This window comes from Bufo gargarizans, chromosome 4 (assembly GCF_014858855.1).
Source record: "Bufo gargarizans isolate SCDJY-AF-19 chromosome 4, ASM1485885v1, whole genome shotgun sequence".
NCBI lineage: Eukaryota > Metazoa > Chordata > Amphibia > Anura > Bufonidae > Bufo > Bufo gargarizans.
In genome coordinates this window covers 480,916,814-480,942,849 of record NC_058083.1, presented here as the reverse complement: position 1 = coordinate 480,942,849, position 26,036 = coordinate 480,916,814, and the positions used below count along the sequence as shown (strand labels likewise).

Below are 26,036 nucleotides of genomic sequence, written 5' to 3'. Positions count from 1 at the left end.
AATAAATCAGTAATACATGTGAATTCCTAAAATTTGGAAATATATCTCATCAGAGAAAGGTGACATCTTCCAGCAGACTGTAGGTCCCCTCTTCCAGCCTGCAGGCTCTCAGTGTATGTTCAGTTATGTCCTGTCACCATTAAAATCTGTCTAGTGTGAAATAGTACATGTAAGGGTCCATTCACACTACCGTGTTGCGACCCATTCCTTTCAATGGGGCCGCAAAAGGTTCATGTCAGTTCCGCGGCCCCACAAAAAAAAAAAAAAAAGATAGAACATGTTCGTTTTGTGGACAAGAATAGGCATTTCTGTCAAATGGCAGGACGTTCTGATCCACAAAATGCGTAACGCAGACGGCATGTTTCCATGTCTTGCGGATCTGGAATTTGTGGTCTGCAAAAATGTATATACTGTCATGTAAATGCACCCCAAGAAGAATGCAGTTGTCGTTTTTAATTAATGGTATGAAGGAAACAGGAGAGACAGCTGGCTAAGACACATAGTGCAGCTCTAGTATTCTGGAAACAAAATTTGAATGCTGACCTACTCTCAGACAGGTGGGGGTCTGACTCTCAGCACCCCATCAATCAACTGTTTGAAGGTGCCTCTGCATAGTATACCAAACACTGCCCCACACATTATATAGCTGATGTGCTTGACTCACTTGAATACATCTGAGGCAATGAGGCTGATGGACGTGACGTCACAGGCCAAGGAAAAGGCAACATCAATCATCCCAGTGCTGCAGTCCCTTTAAACAGCTGATCGGCAGTGGTGCTGGGACAGGACATCATTATTTAAGCCTGAAGAGCCCCTTCAAAATGTGTGCATTTTGAATAATTAACATCTTACTTGAAGTTGCAAATATAAAGCTACAATAATATATACTGGAAGTCAGGCTCTAAATCCTGTTGTTAAATAGACAGTGCACTCTCAACCAACTCTGCATAAAAAGTGCCAAGAAATCTAAGGAACCTAAGGAAAAGGAAAAAAGTCTCTTTCTCCACTTATGAGCCACTTCTCTTTCCTTGCTACCCACAGTAGTACGTGTGTAGAAGGTGCGAGTTGCTGAGTAAGGCCTCTTGCACATGACCGTATGTATTTTGCGGTCCGCAAAAAATGCGGATGACATCCGTGTGCATTCCGTATTTTGTGGTCCTATCCTTGTCCGTAATGCAGACAATAATAGGACATGTTCTATTCTTTTGCAAAACGGAAATACAGAAACGGAATGCACACGGAGTACCTACCGGTTTTTATTTTTTGCGGACCCATTGAAATAAATAGTTCCGTATACTGTGCGCAAAAAAACGGAACGGACACGGAATGAAAATACGTTAGTGTGCAAGAGGCCTTAGAGAGAGGAAGAGGCCCCAAGATGCTGCTTCTACTGGCTCTAGTTAATTTTCTATCTCACCACAGCACTGGATTCACAACTACGCTGCTAGTTACCGCTGTATAATATACTCCATGCTGCTGCTTCGGAGACTGTACGACAGAGATAAGGGAGCAGGATGTCCTCATCTGTGTATAGGAGACATCATAGCAGCTAGTAATTTATAGCCTTCCTGTACACTGAGCAACAGGCTTGGAAGAGACGTTTTGTACAACACAATTAGAGACGAGTGAAGTTTTCAAAACTCGATTCGGCAGTTTCACTGACCTTAGTCAAGAAATTCAATTTATTACGAATTAATTCGTCACAAATTGTTTTTCACTGTATGGAGTGGGTGCAATAATGGGAAACGGCGATCGCAATGACCCCCGTCATTTAACCCCAAAGATGCTGCGTTCAATACTGATCACGGCATCTGAGACTCACATTCAAGTGCTCAGGGGATTAATCCGGGGTTAAAGAAAATATATATTACATTCACCTCATCCACTTGATCACGGAGAAGCCGTCCGCTCCCGTCTTGATTTAAGAAAACCCACTAAAGAACCAGTAGAAGCGGATGGCCTCTCTGCGATCAAGTGGATGAGGAAAGTATATATTTTTTTATTTTCAGCCACCATTTTAGGAAAAATTGATTCGTTACCCTGAAGCACAATGAAATTCGGCTTCCCAGCAAATTTAATTTTTTCTAAATTTCGGATAAAATTCATTTTTTGATGCTTCGATTTGCTCAACAATAAACACAGTATTTGTCCTTACAATATAATGCAGTGAAAAAAAATGAAAACAATTTGTGACTTAGGACACTTACCTGTAGGCTCTTTGGGGCAAACATCAGGAAGTGAGCGTACCAGTCCTAACTGCTGTGAAGGATCCAGTCCTTTTCTATACAAAGGTTTGCTGCTGTTTGACTGAGGCACTATCGAAGAGCTGTGGCTGGATGCCATTGTATACATCTAGAGAAGCTGTGCAAACAAAAAAATAGATTTGGACTGGGTTCAACATATTACTATTTAGAGCTAGATTGGTTTAGAGAGACCTCTGTGCATCTGTGATTCCATCATGCAAAACCTATATACATTTGCAATATCAGTGTGACACATATCATCTGAGCCTTCAAATTGTAAATGCTAAGTGTTCTATAAAGGACTGTACATAGACATGGATCCTGGAGAGAATGCATGTATATTATATGTAGCCTAATGCAATGGACAATGAAGTCATCACTAGGCAGCATGTAACCGTACACCAGGAGCTGAATAATTCATGTGCCAGGGCCACAGAACACACCAAGGAAGCTTCATTTTCCACTCACAGAAAGCAGGCACGGGCTGTGAACAGTGTGTGTAATTATATATATATATATATATATATACACACACACACACATACACCCCTGGTCAAAATTACTGCTACTGTGAAATGTTTAGAAAGTTGAAGATGAGTTTGTAAACGCTTTTTGCAGCCAGTCTTTCAATTCTCGTTTGAGGGATTTTTATCCATTCTTCCTTGGAAAAGTCTTCCAGTTCTGTAAGATTCCTGGGCCGTCTTGCATGCACTGCTTTCATGAGGTCTAGCCACAGATTTTCATACATGTTCAGATCAGGGGACTGGCAGGGCCTTGTTAAAAACTTTAGCTTGCGCCTTTTGAGGTAGTCTATTGTGGATTTTGAGGTGTGTTTAGGATCACTGCCGTCTCCCTTCTCTCTTCCTGTTTACTGCTGCTGTATATGGCAAAGACCAAAGACAGCAGCAGTGGACAGGAAGAGAGAAAGGAGACATTACGTTTGCACTGCGTGCGCCGTATCCTGATACAGCTGATCGCCAGGGATGCTAGGTGTCGGACCACCGCTGATCTGATATTGATGACCTATCCTGAGGATAGGTCATCAATATTAAAAGCCCAAACAATCTCTTTAAAGGGCATCTGTCAGCAGTTTTGTACCTATGACACCGGCTGACCTGTTACATGTGCGCTTGGCAGCTGAAGACATCTGTGTTGGTCCCATGTTCATATGTGGCCTCATTGCTGAGAAAAATGATGCTTTAATATATGCAAATAAGCCTCTAGGAGCAACGGGGGCGTTACCGTTACACCTAGAGGCTCCTCTCTCTGCACTCTCATTGACAGGGCCAGGTGCAGAGGACACGGCAGTTGCAGAGAGAGCTGACCTTTAAGGTGTAACAGTAACGCCCCCGTTGCTCCTAGAGGCTTATTTGCATATATTAAAATCTCATTTTTCTCAGCAATGTGGGCACATATGAACATGAATATAATTAGGACCTGACCTGGGTAAGGTAATGTTACTAGTTTATTTACAAATGCCTATCCAGGCAATAGAACCCGTCTTGTCCCAGGTATAAATTAATACTTCACTTTTATTTGAATACAAGTAAAACCTAAATGCTAAGTGTGTGCGAGGTGCACTCTTTAACCACCTCCGGACCGCCTAACGCAGATGTGCTGTCCGGAGGTGGCAGCCCTGCGCACGACGACGCATATACGCGTCATCTCGCGAGGGCCGGGATTTCCTGTGAACGCGCGCACACAGGCGTGCGCGCTCACAGGAACGGAAGGTAAGCGAGTGGATCTCCAGCCTGCCAGCGGCGATCGCTCGCTGGCAGGCTGGAGATCCGAATTTTTTAACCCCTAACAGGTATATTAGACGCTGTTTTCATAACAGCGTCTAATATACCTCCTACCTGGTCCTCTGGTGGTCCCTTTTGTTAGGATCGACCACCAGAGGACTCAGGTAGGTCAGTACAGTCGCACCAAACACCACACTACACTACACTACACCCCCCCCGGTCACTTATTAACCCCTTATAAACCCCTGATCACCCCATATAAACTCCCTGATCACCCCCCTGTCATTGATCACCGCCCTGTCATTGATCACCCCCCTGTCATTGATCACCCCCCTGTCATTGATCACCCCCCTGTCAGGCTCCGTTCAGACGTCCGTATGATTTTTACGGATCCACGGATACATGGATCGGATCCGCAAAAAGCATACGGACGTCTGAATGGAGCCTTACAGGGGGGTGATCAATGACAGGCGGGTGATCACCCATATACACTCCCTGATCACCCCCTGTCATTGATCACCCCCCTGTAAGGCACCATTCAGACGTCCGCATGATTTTTACGGATCCATGGATACATGGATCGGATCCGCAAAACACATGCGGACGTCTGAATGGGGCCTTACAGGGGGTGATCAATGACAGGCGGGTGATCACCCATATACACTCCCTGATCACCCCCCTGTCATTGATAACCCCCCTGTAAGGCTCCATTCAGACGTCCGCATGCGTTTTGTGGATCCGATCCATGTATCCATGGATCCGTAAAAAATCATGCGGATGTCTGAATGGAGCCTTACAGGGGGGGTGATCAGTGACAGGGGGGTGATCACCCTGATTACCCTGATCACCCCCTGTCATTGATAACCCCCCTGTAAGGCTCCATTCAGACGTCCGCATGCATTTTGTGGATCCGATCCATGTATCCATGGATCCGTAAAAAATCATGCGGATGTCTGAATGGAGCCTTACGGGGGGGTGATCAGTGACAGGGGGGTGATTACCCTGATCACCACCTGTCATTGATAACCCCCCTGTAAGGCTCCATTCAGACGTCCGCATGCGTTCTGTGGATCCGATCCATGTATCCATGGATCCGTAAAAAATCATGCGGATGTCCGAATGGAGCCTTACAGGGGGGGTGATCAGTGACAGGGGGGTGATCAGTGACAGGGGGGTGATCACCCTGATTACCCTGATCACCCCCTGTCATTGATAACCCCCCTGTAAGGCTCCATTCAGACGTCCGCATGCGTTCTGTGGATCCGATCCATGGATCCATGGATCCGTAAAAAATCATGCGGGTGTCTGAATGGAGCCTTACAGGGGGGGTGATCAATGACAGGGGGGTGATCAGGGAGTCTATATGGGTGATCACCCCCCTGTCATTGATCACCCCCCTGTCATTGATCACTCCCCCCCTGGTGAGGCTCCATTCAGCCATTTTTTTTTGGCACAAGTTAGCGGAAATTTTTTGTTTGTTTTTGTTTTTTCTTACAAAGTCTCATATTCCACTAACTTGTGTCAAAAAATAAAATCTCACATGGACGCACCATACCCCTCACGGAATCCAAATGCGTAAACATTTTTAGACATTTATATTCCAGACTTCTTCTCACGCTTTAGGGCCCCTAAAAAGCCAGGGCAGTATAAATACCCCACATGTGACCCCATTTCGGAAAGAAGACACCCCAAGGTATTTCGTGAGGGGCATATTGAGTCCATGAAAGATTGAAATTTTTGTCCTAAGTTAGCGGAAAGTGAGACTTTGTGAGAAAAAAAACAAAAAAAAAAAATCAATATCCGCTAACTTATGCAAAAAAAAAAAAAATTCTAGGAACTCGCCAGGCCCCTCATTGAATACCTTGGGGTGTCTTCTTTCCAAAGTGGGGTTACATGTGGGGTATTTATACTGCCCTGGATTTTTAGGGGCCCTAAAGCGTGAGAAGAAGTCTGGGATCCAAATGTCTAAAAATGCCCTCCTAAAAGGAATTTGGGCCCCTTTGCGCATCTAGGCTGCAAAAAAGTGTCACACATGTGGTATCGCCGTACTCAGGAGAAGTTGGGGAATGTGTTTTGGGGTGTCATTTTACATATACCCATGCTGGGTGAGAGAAATATCTTGGTCAAATGCCAACTTTGTATAAAAAAATGGGAAAAGTTGTCTTTTGCCAAGATATTTCTCTCACCCAGCATGGGTATATGTAAAATGACCCCCCAAAACACATTGCCCAACTTCTCCTGAGTACGGCGATACCACATGTGTGACACTTTTTTGCAGCCAAGGTGGGCAAAGGGGCACCTTTCGGATTTCGCAGGCCATTTTTTACACATTTTGATTGCAAGGTACTTCTTACACATTTGGGCCCCTAAATTGCCAGGGCAGTATAACTACGCCACAAGTGACCCCATTTTGGAAAGAAGACACCCCAAGGTATTCCGTGGGGGGCACGGCAAGTTCCTAGAATTTTTTATTTTTTGTCACAATTTAGCGGAAAATGATGATTTTTCTTTTTTTTTCTTTTTTCCTTACAAAGTCTCATATTCCACTAACTTGCGACAAAAAATTAAAAATTCTAGGAACTCGCCATGCCCCTCACGGAATACCTTGGGGTGTCTTCTTTCCAAAATGGGGTCACTTGTGGCGTAGTTATACTGCCCTGGCAATTTAGGGGCCCAAATGTGTGAGAAGAACTTTGCAATCAAAATGTGTAAAAAATGCCCTGCAAAATCCGAAAGGTGCACTTTGGAATATGTGCCCCTTTGCCCACCTTGGCAGCAAAAAAGTGTGACACATCTGGTATCGCCGTACTCAGGAGAAGTTGGGCAATGTGTTTTGGGGTGTCATTTTACATATACCCATGCTGGGTGAGAAAAATATCTTGGTCAAATGCCAACTTTGTATAAAAAAATGGGAAAAGTTGTCTTTTGCAAAGATATTTCTCACCCAGCATGGGTATATGTAAAATGACACCCCAAAACACATTCCCCAACTTCTCCTGAGTACGGCGATACCAGATGTGTGACACTTTTTTGATGCCAAGGTGGGCAAAGGGGCACATATTCCAAAGTGCACCTTTCGGATTTCACCGGTCATTTTTTACAGATTTTGATTGCAAAGTACTTCTCACACATTTGGGCCCCTAAATTGCCAGGGCAGTATAACTACGCCACAAGTGACCCCATTTTGGAAAGAAGACACCCCAAGGTATTCCGTGAGGGGCACGGCGAGTTCCTCGAATTTTTTATTTTTTGTCGCAAGTTAGTGGAATATGAGACTTTGTAAGGAAAAAAGAGAAAAAAAAAAAAATCATCATTTTCCGCTAACTTGTGACAAAAAATAAAAAGTTCTATGAACTCACTATGCCCATCAGCGAATACCTTAGGGTGTCTACTTTCCGAAATGGGGTCATTTGTGGGGTTTTTCTACTGTTTGGGCATTGTAGAACCTCAGGAAACATGACAGGTGCTCAGAAAGTCAGAGCTGTTTCAAAAAGCGGAAATTCACATTTTTGTACCATAGTTTGTAAATGCTATAACTTTTACCCAAACCATTTTTTTTTTTGCCCAAACATTTTTTTTTATCAAAGACATGTAGAACAATAAATTTGGTGAAAAATTTATATATGGATGTCGTTTTTTTTGCAAAATTTTACAGCTGAAAGTGAAAAATGTCATTTTTTTGCAAAAAAATCATTACATTTTGATTAATAACAAAAAAAGTAAAAATGCCAGCAGCAATGAAATACCACCAAATGAAAGCTCCATTAGTGAGAAGAAAAGGAGGTAAAATTCATTTGGGTGGTAAGTTGCATGACCGAGCGATAAACGGTGAAAGTAGTGTAGTGCCGAAGTGTAAAAAGTGCTCTGGTCATGAAGGGGGTTTCACCTAGCGGGGCTGAAGTGGTTAATTGAACTTAAACAGAACCAAAAAATTAAGGGGTGTTAAAAACACAGTACACCACTTCACTGGTAGGTGTATTGCTTTGACAATTTAGCAGGGTGAAGAGATGTGCACTCTCTCTCACCCTTACCACTGTAAGGGCAGAACACTACCGTACCACCGTCCGCCGTGACTCTGCCAGCTGAGAATGGTTGTAATAACAGCCATATAGAGTGGTGGGAGAAATGGAATTTTCTACCCACTATGTGAATGGCGCATAAAGCGTCTCAGTTGATCTCAGACTGGGATTAGTGGCAACTAACACCGCAACACGGACTCAGTGCACAGTAGCCAAAACCACAACTAACTTGATTGCTAAACCAAACCCAGCAAAGTCGGCCAGCCTGACCAAAAGTTGCTGGTTAACAGTGGAGTGGTGCACAGCGATTAAAAACAAACACTGCCCATTAACCCCTGAAGAAGCCAGAATACTGGCGAAACATGTCAGGGGGCAGTGTTAGTTTTTAATCGCTGTGCACCACTCCACTGACAGGTTCTATTGCCTGGATAGGCATTTGTAAATAAACCACATATGAACATGGAACCAACACAGATGTCTTCAGCTGCCAAGTGCACATGTAACAGGTCAGCCAGTGCCATAGGGACAAAACTGCTGACAGATGCCCCCACACACACAACCAGATTTGTTTTGCAGTAGTTACGGCACCAGAGCTACACAGCTCCACCTACCGTGCTGTATAGTGGATGGAGCTGAGAAATGCAGCGCTGCTACCATTCACTTAAAGGGTTATACCAATCTTGGCATGTTGCTAGAATACTCTAAAAATGTCAGATAGGAGCAGGTCCCAGAGGGGGTAACCAGCACCTATCTCCAGAATGTGTAGTGTGCTCTCCATTCACTGCTCTAGGACAGGTATGCTCAACCTGCGGCCCTCCAGCTGTTGTAAAACTACTACTCCCACAATGCCCTGCTGTAGGCTGTTCGGACATGCTGGGAGTTGTAGTTTTGCAACAGCTGGAGGGCCGCAGGTTGAGCATGCCTGCTCTAGGAGATGCAAAAAAATTAGCTGAGCGAGCACACCCAACTATTTCCAGATCTGCCATAGTGATGAATGGAGGGTGGCCACACTTGTGTGGTATGCTCTCCTTCACTTTGGGAATCCGCACCAATCTGACATTAATAGAACATCCTAACGATGTGCCATTAACGTCTGGGATGGGACCATGGGAGTAATGTGGCAGCAACCAACTGAGTCAACCTGTGCAGTTCCAGCGCCAGAAACAGCTGACTGGGGGAGTAGTGTGAGGTGTTGGACCCGCTCTGCTCCGATACTGATGTGTCCTAGGGACACGACATCAATGGCTAAACCCCAGAGAACCCCTTCAATACCAATGTCTGTATGATTTCCCTAAAACGTAAAAGCAAAAAAATAGTCTTTAAAGGAAACCTGTCATCACTTTCTAAGCCTATTTATCTACTAACTTTTCTATAAATACTTTTTAATACATTAATAATGATATTAAAATCAATTCTGAACAATCTATCAGTTCAGAGAAAAGCTAAAATAAATGTTCCCTCCATATATGTAAATGCACCTTAGAGGAGTCCTGTCTCCTCCACGCTTCAGAGATGAGTCCAGCGTTCTCTGACTCTCGGAGTGCAGCCACGCCCACAAACGGATAAGACACACCCTCTACGATTGCTCATCCCCACCCCTTCTCTGCCAAGTCTCACAGCTGCGCAGTATACATTATATGATCAGTAGTGGTGTTGATCGTGAATATTCTAACCGCAAATTTTTATCGCGAATATCAGCACTTCGAGAATTCACAAAGATCTAGAATATAGTGCTATATCTTTTTTAATGGCGAATATTCTAGATTTTTTTTCCATCAGGGAGTGAGGTGACTGGTTCTACACATGCGCGGGATTTGGGACGCGAGTTCGGAGGGGGGATTCTGTCACTCTTATAATGGGAGGTGAGGTTAGGAATGGGAAGTGATGAGGTAAGCATTAAATTTACATAACTTGAAAAAAGCGAAAATGGACTTTAAAAGAAGAACTTGGAGGTGTTTAAAAAGAAAAAGAAAAGAAAACCCTATGCTGTTTAGGGTGGGGGAGAACTATCTCAGCATGCCGATGAGTCTGATGGTTAAAAACCGGTGACAGGTTCCCTTTAAAGTGAATATCTGCAAAAGTCTGAAATGTCAGAGCTAAAGACAGCAGAAAGGTCAGGAATCGCAGTGATGAATACAAAGGTCCTTCTGTGTACAGAAAACTGCTCTGCGCAGAGACGCCTATGGAGCAGAAAATGATCCAATATACATATAATCATGATGCAGACGTGGCCTGTATGACTGCGGGGACAGCTGTAATATCGAAAATGTTAAAGGAGTTGTGCAGGTTTTTTATTTTATTGATGACCTATCAGCTGTTTGAGAGGAGATGGGCTCATGTGAGTGCTGCTTCCTCTTCTCGCTGACAGCGGAGGCGCAGTGTAATCACAAGTACTCATCCTATTGATTTGAATGGGACGAGCACTGGATGTGCACCGAGACTAGAGTGACTATGCGCAGTGTACGTCTGAACAGGAAGCAGCACTCACATGAGCGCAGCCTCCTCTTTAAACAGCTGATCAGCAGAGGTGTCAGGATAAACCCCCCCCCCCCCCCCCACCGATCTGATATTGATGGTAGGTCATCAATATATAAACCCTGCTCAACCCCTTTAAAGGGTTATTCCCACTGTAAAGAAGATACACCATAAATGTTTGATGACCCGCACCCTTGTTGAGGATGGAACTCGTCTGATGAGGTGGCTGTCACATCGAATACGGCAGGGGTCAGCGGAACTAAGATTTTTACATAGGTGAGGGTCTTACTTCTGGGAGCCAAACATATCAGACATTTATGGCGTACCCTGTGAATACATCTCATGTCCTCTAGAGGGCTGTCAGACACTGGAGAGCAGGGTCCACTCTCAGCGCCACTCTGGTATTAGAGCTCAGCCCCATTTATTCTCCGATCCCAGACACCACCAGTAGGAGCTGGTGTCCTCACAAATCAGTCATACAGGTCACTTCTTAGTAACAGCAAGATGTAAATCAGATCACGCGGCTCTCCCCAAGGCCTCATGCACACAACTGTATCCGTGCAGTGCACAAAACACAGATGACGTCCATGTTGTATCCATTTTTTTGTAGACACATTGACTTCAATGGGTTCATGGTCTCCATTTGGTGGCCAAGAAGAGGACATGTTTTATCTTTTGTCATAACGGACAGACGGATGCAGACAGCATGCGGATGACATACAATTGTAGTTCCATTTTGTTTTTTACGTTTTTTGCTGACCCATTGAAATGAACACATTTGTGTGCAATCCACACAAAAATGAGGATGGTACACGGATGCAAAATACGATTGTGCTCAGAAGGCCTAACTAGGGTCTGGGTGAATCAGGTATTAATGGTATATCTTGAGGATATGTTATTACTGAAGCTGCCAATACTCTGTTAAAGGGGTTAGCCCATGATTGATGTAAAAAAATTGAAAATCTGACATCATATAGTACATGACAATCTCCAACAAAGCTAGATCCAACCCTGTACCTCCCATGGAACCAGCGATTGCTCCATTCATTGCGCCAACTACTCAGCTAGATTTAGTTCAGACTCAGGGGCGTGTCCTTTCTTCTGTAGCTCTCTCCCTATCACAGCTCCGTGAGGAGTGTCCTTTCTGCTGTAGCTCTCTCCCCATCACAGCTCAGTGGGGAGTGTCCTTTATGCTGTAGGTCTTTCCCTTTAAGGCCTCATGCACACGACCGTAGTTCTGGTCCGCATCCGAGACGCAGTTTTTGCGGCTCCGGTGCGGACCCATTCACTTCAATGGGGCCGCAAAAGATGCGGACAGCACTCCGTGTGCTGTCCGCATCCGTTGCTCCGTTCCGTGGCCCCCCAAAAAAAAAATATATAGAACATGTCCTATTCTTGTCCATTTTGCGGACAAGAATAAGCATTTCTACAATGGGCTGCCCGTTCTTTTCCGCAAATGGTTGTGTGCATGAGGCCTAACTGCGATAGCTTTTATCAAAAGATATGGCTGGTCACAGTTGAAGATTTTAACTGAGCATGTGCGACCACCTTTGTGAGGTGGATGGAGAGAGAAGGAAAAAAACAAGCTGCAGATGGCGCTACACAGATACATTTTATTGAATAACTCTGCGGCTATACTAAATCTTTAATTACGTGAAATTACAAAAATGTTTAGGTCCAGGTGCTGGTTTTAAAATGTAGAATGCTTTCATGGGACAACCCCTTTAACTTCCTGCCTGGGTGACCACCATTTGAGTACATGTAACTACAGAAAAGCCTATCTGCAATAACATTGTCTCCATGCTACATGGCCAAAAGCAAGGAAGTATGAGATTCTATTAAATAACGTCAGCAAGAGAGCCTGAATGACAAGGGGGCGACGTGCAGGAAGACTTTCTATGGCTTTTAACCATAACAAAAACACTACAGGTGGCCATCACATTACATAGCCAGCTACCCAACTAAAGTGTATGGTGGAGGGTCAGGCCTACTGGATATCAACATGTCCAATCTTATGGTCATCACGGGAGATAATCCTGCCCCAGAGGGGTCTGGTAGTGGCTTATTCTTAGCCTCCCTACTGAGAACATATGCAGGCTCAGCTGAGCTGGGCATGCATGTGTATGGGGTTGTTGGGAGGAATGTTTGGCTGGCTGCTCCCTAAAGTGTATGGTCATGTGTGAACTTGGCCTAACAGGGAAGCTGTCGCACAGGGAGGGAAGATTCCTGTAATTGTAATTTGTTATAAATCAGTGTGAGAAATTTTGCAATGTGCTCAACTAATTAAAGTGATGAGTGTATTGAAAATGGGAATGTAGAACAAAACGTAAGCACGTGGCCCACAGGGTGACTTGGCAGACGTGTCACTGCCATTTACTAACATATTTAATAGAGGAGGCATCAGTAAAATAGTAACCAACAGATCTGATTAAAACACCTCAAGGGCTCATCCACATGAACGCACCGGGTGCGGACTTCACTTCAATAGGGACGCAAAACACGCAGACAGAACAATGTGTGCTGTCCGCATCTGTATGTCTATTCCGTGGCATCAGCAAAAACATAGAACATTTCCTATTGTTGTCCGCATTACAGACAAGGAGAGGACTGTTCTATTAAGGCCTGGATGTTCTGTTCCGCAAAATGCGTAACGCACACGGCTGTGTTTTGCGGACCACAAAAGGATTGTGTACATGAGCCCTAAAGAGGAGCCATCCCCTCAATAAAAAATTGCATTCCCCATGAGATAATTCTGGAGTATTTTTTCTGATAATTGCCGTTCCTCTGTTATTCCTCCTAAACTAGATAGTGCCACCTGGGGGGGGGGGGGTGTCCCTACACAGCCTGGCACTGTCCAATCAATACTGCCAGTGCCAGATTTTGTAAGGATACACCAGTTGTCGATTTATTCATAAACTGGAACAGCATGATACAGATTCATAAGAATAGATGCTGGGGATGCAGTTTCATGAGACTTTCACCCCAGGCATTATAACAGGTATAGCTGGTATAAATTTTAGACTCTGGCACACGGACATTCCCAGATGTGCCAAAATTAGTACGAGGTGTGCTTAGCCGCTTTGTTCTATCGACCGATATAAGCTCAGGACAGGTCATCAATATCTGATTGCTGGGATCCGACTCCCGGCACCCCTGTCAATCAGCTGCTGGAGGCGGTCCTGGTGCTCAGGCAAGCACTGCAGCCACGTCCTCGACCTGTGACATCACAGCCATTGGTCACATGACCTCTGCGTAGCTCAGTCCCATTCAACTGAATGGGGCCGGGCTACAATACCGAGAAAAGCCTGCATATAACGTACAGTGCTGCGCTTGGACGACTAAGAAGCTGGAGCGCTGTAATCTGCGTCCCCCGATTGGCAGGAGTCCCAGGAGTCGAACCCCCTCCAATCGATATTGCTCAGCTATCTTGAGGATAGGCCATCAATATTTAAAGAGTCCCAAACATTTTGAAAAACTTTTGATAAGTCATAGAGACATATCAAACATTTACATTGGTGGGAGTCTGAGCGCTGAGACCATCACGATCTCTAAAACGAGGGGAGAGAAGAGCACGCATATTGCGCTCCCTCTCCTGGCTGCACGAGACAGGCTCCATACAAGTCTTTGGGCCGCGGTGGATCAGCCGAAGTTATGAAGAGGCTGGCGCCTCTACATGACTCCAGCAGATCCGCTGCCAGCGCAGGGCCTTATTAAGACCGGCATCTAAAACTCTGGTCTTAACAAATGTGCCCCATAATTTCTGGGTAGAAAATCATACTCTCTAAACGGTGATCTGCTGCCCAGAAACAATGCAGCTGTATGAGGACGAGCGATCGCTTCACCTCCATTGAGCCAGCAGCTGACTGTCAGGAAGGAACTCTGCTGTTCACCTGTGCATGTAAATGCATCTTCAGATCTCTGCTTGCAGTCATTCAATAGGAGCCCCTATTGTTTACTTTCAGATGTGAAGTCAGCCAAGGCGCCTGTACCGCAACAAGCTGTGCACCTTTGTGTCCATCACATGACCAGGAAAGACTTCTACTGTCTGCTATGAACAATGAAGGCTCTTACTCCATGACTGCAAACAGAGATCTTGAAAACTGCAAGTAAGGGCTCGTTTACACGAACGTGTGCTGCCCGTTGCGGAATTGTGGACCACATTTGCGGATCCGCTATACACAGGCACGTTCCGTGGCCATTCCGCATCACGGATGCGGATCCACCCATTTCAATGGGTCTGCAAATCCTGAGATGCGGAACGGAAGAGCGGAACACAACGGAGTGCTTTCTGGGGTTCCGTTCCGTGCTTCCGCACTCAAAAAGATAGAACTTGCTCTATCTTTTTGCGGAACAGAAGGATCACGGACCCATTCAAGTGAATGGGTCTGCGATCCCCATGCGCCTGCCCCATGGATGATGCCTGTGCATTGCAGACCGCAATTTGCGGTCCACAGCACGTGCTTTACACGATTGTGTGAATGAGCCCTAAGGCTGTTTCACACCAGCGACTTCTACAGGATGATACTGACATAAAGCTGTTGGTATGATTCTGCAGCAATAAGGTCATGCAGAGACACACAGCATTATAAATCAGTATAATGCCCTGCGCTCCTGCAAGTCCAGAACGGAGGTTCACGCTCACACACCGAGTGTGATTCCCGCAAAAGGACTCGCTGGTGTAAAACAACCCCAAATGATATAGAAAATATATAACTTCTCTGCATACAAAGAATAACTGCTTTTGCGGTGTCACCCTTGACGACAGACACAGCAAAACGGGGCAATTTTCAATAATTTGCTAATTAACTGTCACTTTATTATGCCCCACAAGATCCTGTATAAACTTATGATAATTATCAGAATCTTATTAGCAGCTTAGGCTGTTCATGCAAAGACTTATCAGAAGCGTTAAAAAGCCGGGGATAATTATTAAAGAGACCACTTAAGAATCTGCAAAGTAACAAGCTAAGTGATTTCATGTTTAATGAATTAGCGGGGAGGTCACTGAGACGTAGGAGAATACACAAGAGGCTGCTTACAGGACCTGCCACCTCTGACATGTCTGTCGTACTAAATTACTGTATTCCCCATAATAGAACAGAAGTCTGCATTGTGCTGTTCTTCTGTTATTCCTACAAGAAATGTAAGGATAAATTCTAAAATGGGCGTTACCAGGTGGGGATGGGTTCCTACATAACTCTGACACTGTCCAATCAGTGCTGACCGTGCAGGAACACACCCTTGGACAAAGGGAATGGTAACATCCAGTTGTCAACTTACTGGTGAATTTCTAAGAGGAATAGCGGAGGACTGGTGCAATGCAGAGTTCTAGGAAAAGATGCTACAGAATTGTTATATTATGGAGAATAAGATTACATGTCAGGAGAGAGGACAGGTCCATTCTAGATATTTTATGGAGGCAAGTGCGTCTTCTTGTACATCTCAGCGATGACTTCCCTCTGGGATTTTGACGGCCTGTCCTCCGGATAGGTCATCAGTATCAGATCGGTGGGGGTCCAACTCAGCTGTACAAAGAGATCAGGGCGCTCTGAGGGTGCTTAGGCCTCATCCTAGGCCAGTGACGTCACGTTCATTGGTCACCCGGCCTAATCAAGCTCTATGGGCTTTAGCAGGATTAGCAAGCAATTTACTTATATCTCGGTCAAAGAGAAACATAAAGGAAGTAAAAGCAGAAAGACGTGTAACCTGCTCACAGGCTGAGCAAACAAGCGGCCTGCCTGAGGTGTGTGATCTCCAGGCAGACGTGTCCCTGGGCCCAGCGCATGCAGATTATCTCTACTGCTCACACCACTATTGAATGAGGGTAAATGACGCCTCGTTGACCTAAAAAATGAACAAAAAAAAGCTTCCAAATATGTTTATTTCTATACGGCATCGTCACTCCGGCCAAACATAACCTAATAGACACAGGTTCAGACGAGAGCTGGAGACGGACTGCAAAAAACTTCTCATGGTTTACAAAAACATATAAATAGCAATTCTGTAGGAGGGGCCCGATGAAATCCGTAACGCAACGCTGATCGAAGAGCCCTCACAAAGAGATCATCCGGGCCATGTTCAGATGGGGCAGATTTGTTGCAGATTTTTGGTGTGGATTCTGCATTGACGTTACCCAAACCAAATACAGTACAAGAGAGAGGTATGGGCTGTCAAACCGCCAGTCACATCTAGCTGATTTTTTTCTCTGGATTTTAGGGCATTCTGCAGATTCTGAATAGGATGAGAGCTGGGGAAAAATCTACTCAGTTTGTCATGAATTTGCAGCAAAACACAGGGCACTCCCCCTCCCCATCTGTATTCACACACACACAAAAAAACTATAATTGAATAAAGAAAAAACATTATGGAGCCTATAAACGCAGAGGTCACAGCGTCAGCGTGAGTCGTAAGGGGTTCGGCTTGCTCAAATAAAACAAAAGGCGATGGCTACATGTGGCGTAAATGAGAATTTGGTAGAAAAAATATGCAGCATCTACGGGAGTTGGATGTAGGAGATTCTAGAAATCTCCTGCAGAGAAATAAACTCTGACCTGATGGATTTTGTGTCGCAGGTTGCACGTGACTTTTACTCCAATGACTTTAATGTAAAAAGTCACTTGTAACATGCGACCGGCGACTTGGCTGTGTTTTTACTGCCTGTTACTCACATGCACACGACCGTATGTGTTTTGTGGTCCGCAAAAAAAACAAAAAACGGATGACATCCGTATGCCATCCGTTTTTTTTTTTTGCGGATCCATTGTAACAATGCCTAAAACGGACAAGAATAGGACATATTACATTTTTTTTTGCGGGGCTACGGAACGGACATACTGATGCAGACAGCACACGGTGTGCTGTCCGCATTTTTTGCGGACCCATTGAAATTAATGGGTCCGCATCCTATCCGGGAAAAGAAAAACGGAACGGACACGGAAACAACACCGTTCATGTGCATGTAGCCTAAGTCTGTTCCACAGCCCCGCAAAAAAAAAGTAGAACATGTCCTCTTTTTGTCCGTTTTGAGGACAAGGGCAGGACATTCCGTTCCGCAAAAGGCATGATCCCTAAATCTGGGCCATTGTATTATTTATTTATTTTTTTTATAACTTTTTATTTATTGGGATGCGGACCCGTTCATTTCAATGGGTCCGCAAAAAATGCAGACAGCAAACTGTGTGCTGTCCGCATCAGTATGTCCGTTCCATAGCCCCGCAAAAAAAATAGAACATGTCCTATTTTTGTCCATTCTAGGCATTGTTACAATGGATCCGCAAAAAAAAAAAAGGATTTTTTTTAATTTTTTTGCCGGACCGCAAAACACATACGGTCGTGTGCATGTAGCCTTACTCACATGATGTGCTGACTGCATCTTTTGTGGCCCCATTGGAGTGAATGGTCCGCATCTGAGCTGCAAAATATGCAGACCGGATTCAGACAAAAACCATGGTAGTGTGCATGAACCCTAAGGCTGGGTTCACACCTGAGCGTTTTACAGCGCGTTCCTAGGTGCTGTAAAACGCGCAACAAGGAGAAACCAATGATTCCCTATGGGAATGGTTCTCACCTGGGCGTTTTACAGCGCGTATGATCGCGCTGTAAAACGCCCGACGCCCCAAGAAGTACATGAGCTTCTTTGGGGCGGCTTGTCACGCGTTTCCGTACATAGACTTTCGGGAACGCGCGACAATGGGCGTTCGCTTGTCTCTGTAGGCGCGATTGCAAACGCCGGTACAATCGCGCATACAGAGCGCTCTATCGCGAACGCTCAGGTGTGAACCCAGGGTAAGTCCTCTTTCACACGAGTGTGGCGGATTAGGTCCAGATGCGCTCACGGTGTGTTCAGGGAAACTCGCACCATTTTTCAAGTTCAGTCAGTTTTGTCTGCAATTGCGTTTAGTTGTTCAGTTTATTCTGCGCGGGTGCAATGCGTTTTGATGGTCATGATGAAAAACTAAAGGTTTACAAACAACATCTCTTAGCAACCATCAGTGAAAAACGTATTGCATCCAGACTTGCTTCCGGATGCAATGCGTTTTTCACTGAGGCCCCATTCACTTCTAAGGGGCCAGGGCTACGTAAAAAACACAGAATATACAACATGCTGCGTTTTTAACGCAATGCAGAACTGATGCATGAAAAAAAAAAGCTCATGTACACAGACCCATTGAAATGAATGGGTCCATATTCAGTGCGGGTGCTATGCGTTCACGTCACACATTGCACCTGCGCAGAAAATTTACTTGTGTGAAAGGGGCCTAAGGGCTCATGCACACAGCCGTTGCTCGGCTGTGGCCGTATTGCGGGCCACATACAGTGGGTCCGCAATAGACGTGCACTGGCCGTGTGCACCCAGCATCACAGATGCAGACCCATTCATTTGAATAGTTCACAATTCGGAAGATGTGGTGTGGTGTGGAATGGAGGCACGGATGGGAAGCCCACAGAAGCACTACAGAGTGCTTCCATGGATTTTATGTCAATGCCTCCGCACCGCAAAAAAGTGTGGACAGTTGGATGCAGATTGTGGACCCCATCCAATTGAATGGGTCCGCGATCCGCATGCGGCGGCCCCGCAGTCGGTGCCCATGCATTGTGGACCACAATTTGCAGTCCGCAGCATGGGCCCGGCCAGCACACGATCGTGTGCTTGAGGCCTTAGGCTGAGTTCACACTTCAGTTATTTGATCAGTTATTTCCACCAGTCATTATGAGCCTAAGGCCTCATGCACATGGCCGTTCCGTGCATTGAGGACCGCAATTGCAGTCCCCAATGCACGGGCAACATCCGTTCAGCGGGCTGGACCCATTCAACTTGAATGGGTCCGTGGTATGTCCACACCGCAAAAAAATATGACGTCATTTTTTTGCAGTGCGGAACCACGGAAAGAAACACAGCAGAAGCACTACGTAGTGCTTTCGGTGTTCCGTTCCGTGACTCCGTTCCGCATCACCAGAATTGTGGACCCATTCAAGTGCATGGGTCCACATCCGTGATGCGGGGTGCACACGGCCGGCGGCCGTGGATTGCCGACCCGCCGTTTGCGGCCAACAGTCGTGTGCATGAGGCCTAAACCAGTAGTGAAGCTGATTCAGAGGTATAAAGGAAAGATGGTGCCTGTAAGGCCATTTCCCTTTAAGCCCTGCCCCTTTGTCAAGCATGTCGGAAAAGTGTAGAAACCGCAGTTTTCTCCCTCCCATCTCTAGAAATAACCATTCTCGTTTGCAATATGGACAAGAATAGGACATGTTGACATGTTCTATAATTTGCAGAGCGGACATACAGATGAGGATGCAATCCGTGTGGTGTGCTGACGTCTTTTTTTTTTTTGCAGACTCAGAAATTTGCTGCGTGAGCAATCTGCAACAAAAAAAAGCGGAGCGGACAAGGATGCAAAATACAGTCGTGTGCATGAGCCCCAAGGCCTCTTTCACACAAGCGATTTTTCCCGTCTAGGTGTGATGCGTGAAGCAAATGCATCAGTTCTGCGCTCAGGAAGAACTGCAGCATGTTCTATATTCTGTGTTTTTCACGCAGCTCTGGTTCCATAGAAGTGAATGGGGCTGAGTGAAAAATGCATTACATGGGGACACAGCGTCTCTTTCACGGATGTTTGCCAGTAGATTTTTTATTCTTGTTTTTTTTTCACGTGCGTGAAAAACACATCAAAACTGATTTAAAAAAATAAATAAAAAATTAATCGAACACTCAACGCAATTGCAGACAAAACTGACTGAACTTGCTCGCAAAACCATCAGTTTTTTCCTAAACAGATCCTGACACAATCCGTATCGTTCGGGTGAAAGAGGAGGCCTTAAGCTGCTCTCACACGAGCGAGTTGTAGACTCAGTATAACACCGCCCCCGTTCTAGCACTGCCGGGGTCTCACGCAACGCAGAAATGATGCGTGGAAATTTTTTTTAAACAGACCCATTGAAAGCGCAGGTGCTATGAGTTCACGTCACGCATCGCACCCACGTGAAAAACTCGCTTGTGTGAAAGGGGCCTTAGACTGTTAGAAAGTTAACTTCTTGATGCTCACTCATAACTCCAGCAGGTCCTACAGATTTTTGCCGTGAGAACCAGTCTAAATTGCTAATAAATGGATGATTAAAAGGAGCCTTCAACGTAAGATTTCAAATGCAAAAACTATGGTATTTTAGGCTTTAAAAATATTATGTCATCTATCGATCCACCTCCAGAATATGTGGTCTACAGAGACCTGTGGTAAACCACGTTGGGTTCCTCTTCCCTTTGTCATCATATTAAAAAGGTGCCTAAAGAGAAATATTCTAGTGACGATACAACTTTGATAACCTTACAGCAAAAGTCCCTTTAGACCCTAGGACCCGGCAGCCCTCTCCAGGATCCAGTGACCATTTATTAGACTTTCCATAAGCATCAACAGAAAAAATGGCAACAGGTTTCTAGGCTCACTAGTCCCCCCTAGAGAAGACAGGGCCGGTATTTTACCCTTCCCCATCACCGTGTACACAGCACTCAATGAGCATAGTCTATACCAGAGATGCTCAACCTGTGGTCCTCCAGCTGTTGTTAAACTACAACTCCCACCATGCCCTGCTGTAGGTTGTCCAGGCATGCTGGGAGTTTTAGTTTTGCTACAACTGAAGGGCCCAGGTTGGGCATCTCTGGTCTAAACAGATCAGACAGGGACAATGTTGTTTCCTGCTGCGGTCCTTGCAATCGTGTAATCGCCAGAGTAGTGGGCCAGGTGTGTGCATGAGTTGCTGGGTCTTTGCAGACCCAAATCCACTCTGCAGTGTGGCCCGGGAGGCTGTGCTCCCCATGCAACTGGGGCTATGTCAGGCTCCTATTACGGGAAAAATCAACAACACAAAATGTAATGTTAAATGCCCCCCAAAGTTTTTGTATGCAGAAAGTGTAAAAAAATAAATAAAAAATAATAAACGTCAGCACTGCGCTGTCTGAGAGTGAGCTGCAGCAACTGACCGAGGCTTCTCTCACCCCCAGTCAGTCACTAGAGCCGCAGACATGGCTCCCTGAGGGGGAGAGTAGCACCCAGGGTGCCCCCAGCTCACCTTCCATTCACAAACTTCTTCCCTCTCCTCCCCCTGTTTGTTCCCTGGCCGGCGGTGTGGGTGTGGTTCCACGGAGGCGGGCATGGTTTATCGGTTTGGAGGCGTGGCCGTTGAGTTCAGGCTTTCTGGGGTGAAGCCAGTGCCCACCCTACATAAACCCCATTAAGAAGTTTTCCTTAAAGAGGTTGTCTCCCCTCAGGAAATGGCATTTATCGTGCAGAGGAAGCTAATGTATTGTGATTGTCCATATTGCTCACTTTGCTGACTGGATTAATTTTTCCATCACATTATACCACTGCTCATATCCAGGGGTTACGACCACCCTGCAGTCCATCATTGGTGGTCGTGCTAGCACACTATAGGAAAAGGTGCAGACCCCTCTGGTGGCCGGGACTGTGGGAGTGCACATAGGCACACATGCGCAGCAGTGGTGGTGGTTGTAATCCCAGGAGTAAAACACTGGTATATACATCCAATATGGCCCCCTAGACACGCCGCAAACACAGCAATACCCAGACTGCAAACAACCAGACACAGAGTAGAAAATGGCGCCAGCCCGTGCACCAGATTTAGAAAAGCACACGGCCCACATTTGTCTGCGGTCCCATATGCAGCAAATAGGCACCGGATCTGTCGACGCCACGACACCTCAGACCTGACAACCATCACACAGGCCACGGGAGACGAGACATCCACCGCTGAACACAACGCAGACGGTGCAGAAAACCTCTGCTGATTCAAACATTTTTGAAAGTTACCGAGTATTTCCTCCTAAAAATCCCCAGTAATCAGCAGTCCCTGCGTCGTCCTTGAGGTGTTAAAGGGTTTCTACCACCAGATTTGGTCCTGTTTAGCTGACTGACACTAGCGATGCGCTACTGTCAGCAGTCCATAACAGTGTTCTTATCATCTGTCTGCTGCCGTTCACCTTAAAAACGTACTTTTATAGATATGCTAATGAGCCTCTAGGTGCTATGTGGGCGTCATTAGCACCTAGAGGGCTCCGTCCACTAACCATTTCAGCCGCCCATCGCATCCCTCCAGCCCGCCCCGCTCCTGTTGATTGACGTGAAACTTCTCAGTATCTCGTACCAATTCCCACGCCTGCGCCGTGCGCTTCTGTATTCGGCGCAGGCGCAGTGAGTGAATGCCGCGCTCCTGGTGCTGGCTTCCTCACTGTAACGTAGTAGGCGCAGTGAGGAAGCCGGCGCCGGGAGAATACAGAAGCGCACGGCGTAGGAATTGGTACGAGATACTGAGAAGTTTCACGTCAATCAACAGGAGCGGGGCGGGCTGGAGGGATGCGATGGGCGGCTGAAATGGTTAGTGGACGGAGCCCTCTAGGTGCTAATGACGCCCACATAGCACCTAGAGGCTCATTAGCATATCTATAAAAGTACGTTTTTAAGGTGAACGGCAGCAGACAGATGATAAGTAAGAACACTGTTATGGACTGCTGACAGTAGCGCATCGCTGGTGTCAGTCAGCTAAATAGGACCAAATCTGGTGGTAGAAACCCTTGAAATATATCTACGTTGCCATGTCCTGATTGGACAACCAGTATGGCCCCCGTGACAGGCGTTGTCATTCAGGGCTCTAGAAAAGCTGGGTGACAAGTTGGGGATTTACCATTGGGTCTGGTAAAGCTGGGTGACCGCCCTGTCAGGACTATGCCGCCATATTGTGTGCACCCAGCTTTCCCAGGAACTGATATTGTTAAAAAAACTAGCCTTTTATTACAACTTGACAGGAATCTTGTGGCAACAGGAAGGTTTATGGTCTGCAACAGATCAGCCCTTCATATGAGGTACATGGGGGGACGATGGAAATATCTGGGGACGTGCAGGTGGCTAGGACCTTATACTAATTATATAGTATCAGTAAATAGTACAGTGTAAGCATACAAGGTGTATATATATATATATATATATATATATATATATATATAGTATAAGTATATAGCATAAAGTATAGTATAATATATCAGTAAATAGTACAGTGTAAGCATACAAGGTATATATATATATATATATAAAGTATATAGCATAAAGTATAGTATATATCTCATTAAATAGTACAGTGTAAGCATTATATATTATACAGTAGAAGTCTAGTCTATATTATCTATGTTTAGTATAGGCATACAGCATAGTGTACAGTACAGTGTATATAGTGACAGATATATACATACACACCCTGCAGTCACTAGCAGCCATTGCTCCACTGCAGGTAACGTAAACCTGTGTCACTCGCACCTGATCCTGGTGTAGGCCTCATCCGGAGCCGGGAGCTCTCCCAGCCAAGTGCCCGCCCTGCCCCTCTCCCCGCCTGGCCTGAGTTCCCCTCAGAGTCCGGCCTCCGGTACCGTCACTCGCACTTCCCGCCTCCCTCTCCCCAGTCTCCCGGTACCTGCAGCGGGTGTGTGGGTCTCGGCGCCGCCGCTCGTCCAGCAGCATCTCCCGGGCGGCCAGAGCCCCGAGCACCGGCATGCAACGCGTCAGACACCGGGGGAGGGAGGGCAGAGCCGCTGAATGGCTGCCAGGCCGATCCTGAGAAGGAGGAAGAAGCCGGCACTGGGGCTGCGGCGACAGGGCAGGGTTCACACACAGCAGCCAGGACGCTGCGACAATACTAACAGACTATTACATTAGGAGACGCTAGCGTCACACCTGTGAACACGGAGGGGATTTGCCTTTGCAGATTTTTGGGCACCAAATCCACAGCCTTTTACAGAACCAGCAACGTACATAAGGTTTAACCCCTTGGATACTGGAGTTTTTTTTTTTTTTTTTTTTCTTCCTTGTCTTCTTGGAGCCATAACTTTTTCTGTTTCCATTCACATAGCCCTATGAGGGGCAAGTTGTACTTTCTGATGCCGCCATGTAATGTGTCATACAAAGTAGTGGGAAGCTGGGAAAACCGCAGTTCTGCCACAGTTTTATGGATTTTGGCCCTATGTGGCAAGACTGACCTGTACCTTTCATTCTCTGAAAAAAAACGCTGTATTATGACCTTGATAAAAAAAAAAAATGTTATAGTCATGTCTGCTGACCTGTGCGGGGCTCATGTTTTGCATAACGATATGTCGTTTTTATTTAAACCATTTTGGAGTGCGTGAGAAGCAATGAAAAAAATGGCGAATCAGCCATTTAGATTTTTATTTTTTTTACTGTTAAGCTGTTCACTATATGCCATGGGATAGATATTTTTATATTTTAATAGTATGGGTGTTTTTAGACATGGCGATACCCATGATGTATATATTTTTTATTGTATATGTATTTATTTTTTATTCTAGGGAAAGGGGGGTGATTTAAAAAAAAAAAATATATATATATATATATATATATATATATATTATATATTTTTTTACTTTTAACCCTTTTTGTAGCCCCTTCTAGGAGGCAATAATATTCACTAGTCAGATATTTTTATTTTTGCTTATACTGCGGTTACATAGAACTACAGTCTAAGCTGAATTTGGTATTATCCTATGTTGGCCTACCACCTGCAGGCCAACATGGGAACTGCAGCAACTTCATAGAGACTCAGCATATTGGATTGAAGGCCAGGCTTCCCCAATAGCCGCATGGGGGAGCCGGTCTTTACCCAGAAGCCCGCTCTTCCAGGTTTATCACTTGACCGCAGCATCTAAAGGCTTAAATGCCTGCGATCAGCATTATTGCCGATCGCAGACATGAGCCGCGGGCCTCTGCTGTTTGAAACAGCAGAGACGCACCAGCTATGGCTCCCACTGCCCACGCGAGCGGGTGCCATGTTTAAAGATTCACAGCATAAATTGACCAGTGGTGCGGGTTTGAATTCTGCAACTTGTCAGTTTCTGCTGCGGATCTCCCCCACAGATTTTATCCTTTGCAATAGAAAGGATGGACTGCACCGCCGCAAAGCTTCGTTCACATCTCCGTTCTGAGATCCGGCAGGCTGTTTCGGCACACGGCAGCCTGCCGGATCCTCTACTTCACAGCCAGATCCCCACTGACTGCATTGAGGTCCGGCGGTGACCTGGCCGATTTCTGGCATAAATGCCAGGTTTCGGCCGGACAAAAAACGTTGTGTGCAACTTTTTTTGTCTGGCTAACAGCTGGTACTTGCACCGGATCTCCAAAACGGAGATGTGAACGTAGTCCTACTGGTGCAAAAACCACATGTACTTCATGCAGGCAGTGGACCTTCCTTTCTGTCTGGATGCACCCTAAGATCTAAGGCCTCATTCACACATCCATGATGACATCCGTGACAAGATGGTCAGTGGTTCACAAAGAATCCACTTTTGGTCCACATGTCCTTTTTTTTGCTCTCCGTGTGACTTCCTTATTCCATGGACGCTGCTAGGCTGAAAATTAATTTACAGAACATCTATCCATGGTCCATGAAAAATCACTGACAGAACACTGATCTGTTTTGAGTCAGTGGTTTTTACAGACCCATAGACTTCACAGGGCACGTCAGCAGGTCCAGGCGAACCAGGAGGTACC

The 26,036-nt window shown here is 45.7% G+C and overlaps 1 protein-coding gene across 3 annotated transcripts in view; it reads right to left on the bottom strand.

The window, feature by feature from the left end:
* Positions 1-24,434, bottom strand: part of VPS54 (VPS54 subunit of GARP complex) — a 78,055-nt gene extending 53,621 nt beyond the window's left edge. The window contains exons 1-2 of one of the 3 annotated variants that reach the window (XM_044289317.1): positions 23,950-24,434; positions 2,208-2,361 (exon numbers count right to left, since the gene is read on the bottom strand). In XM_044289317.1, the coding sequence (XP_044145252.1) occupies positions 2,208-2,352 (145 nt within the window). In that variant the 5' untranslated portion in view covers positions 2,353-2,361; positions 23,950-24,434. Of the gene's footprint in view, positions 1-2,207; positions 2,362-23,735; positions 23,905-23,949 lie in introns of those variants that run through there. The other 2 variants (XM_044289320.1, XM_044289319.1) reach the window with 2 other exon arrangements.
* Positions 24,435-26,036: the final 1,602 nt, after the last annotated feature.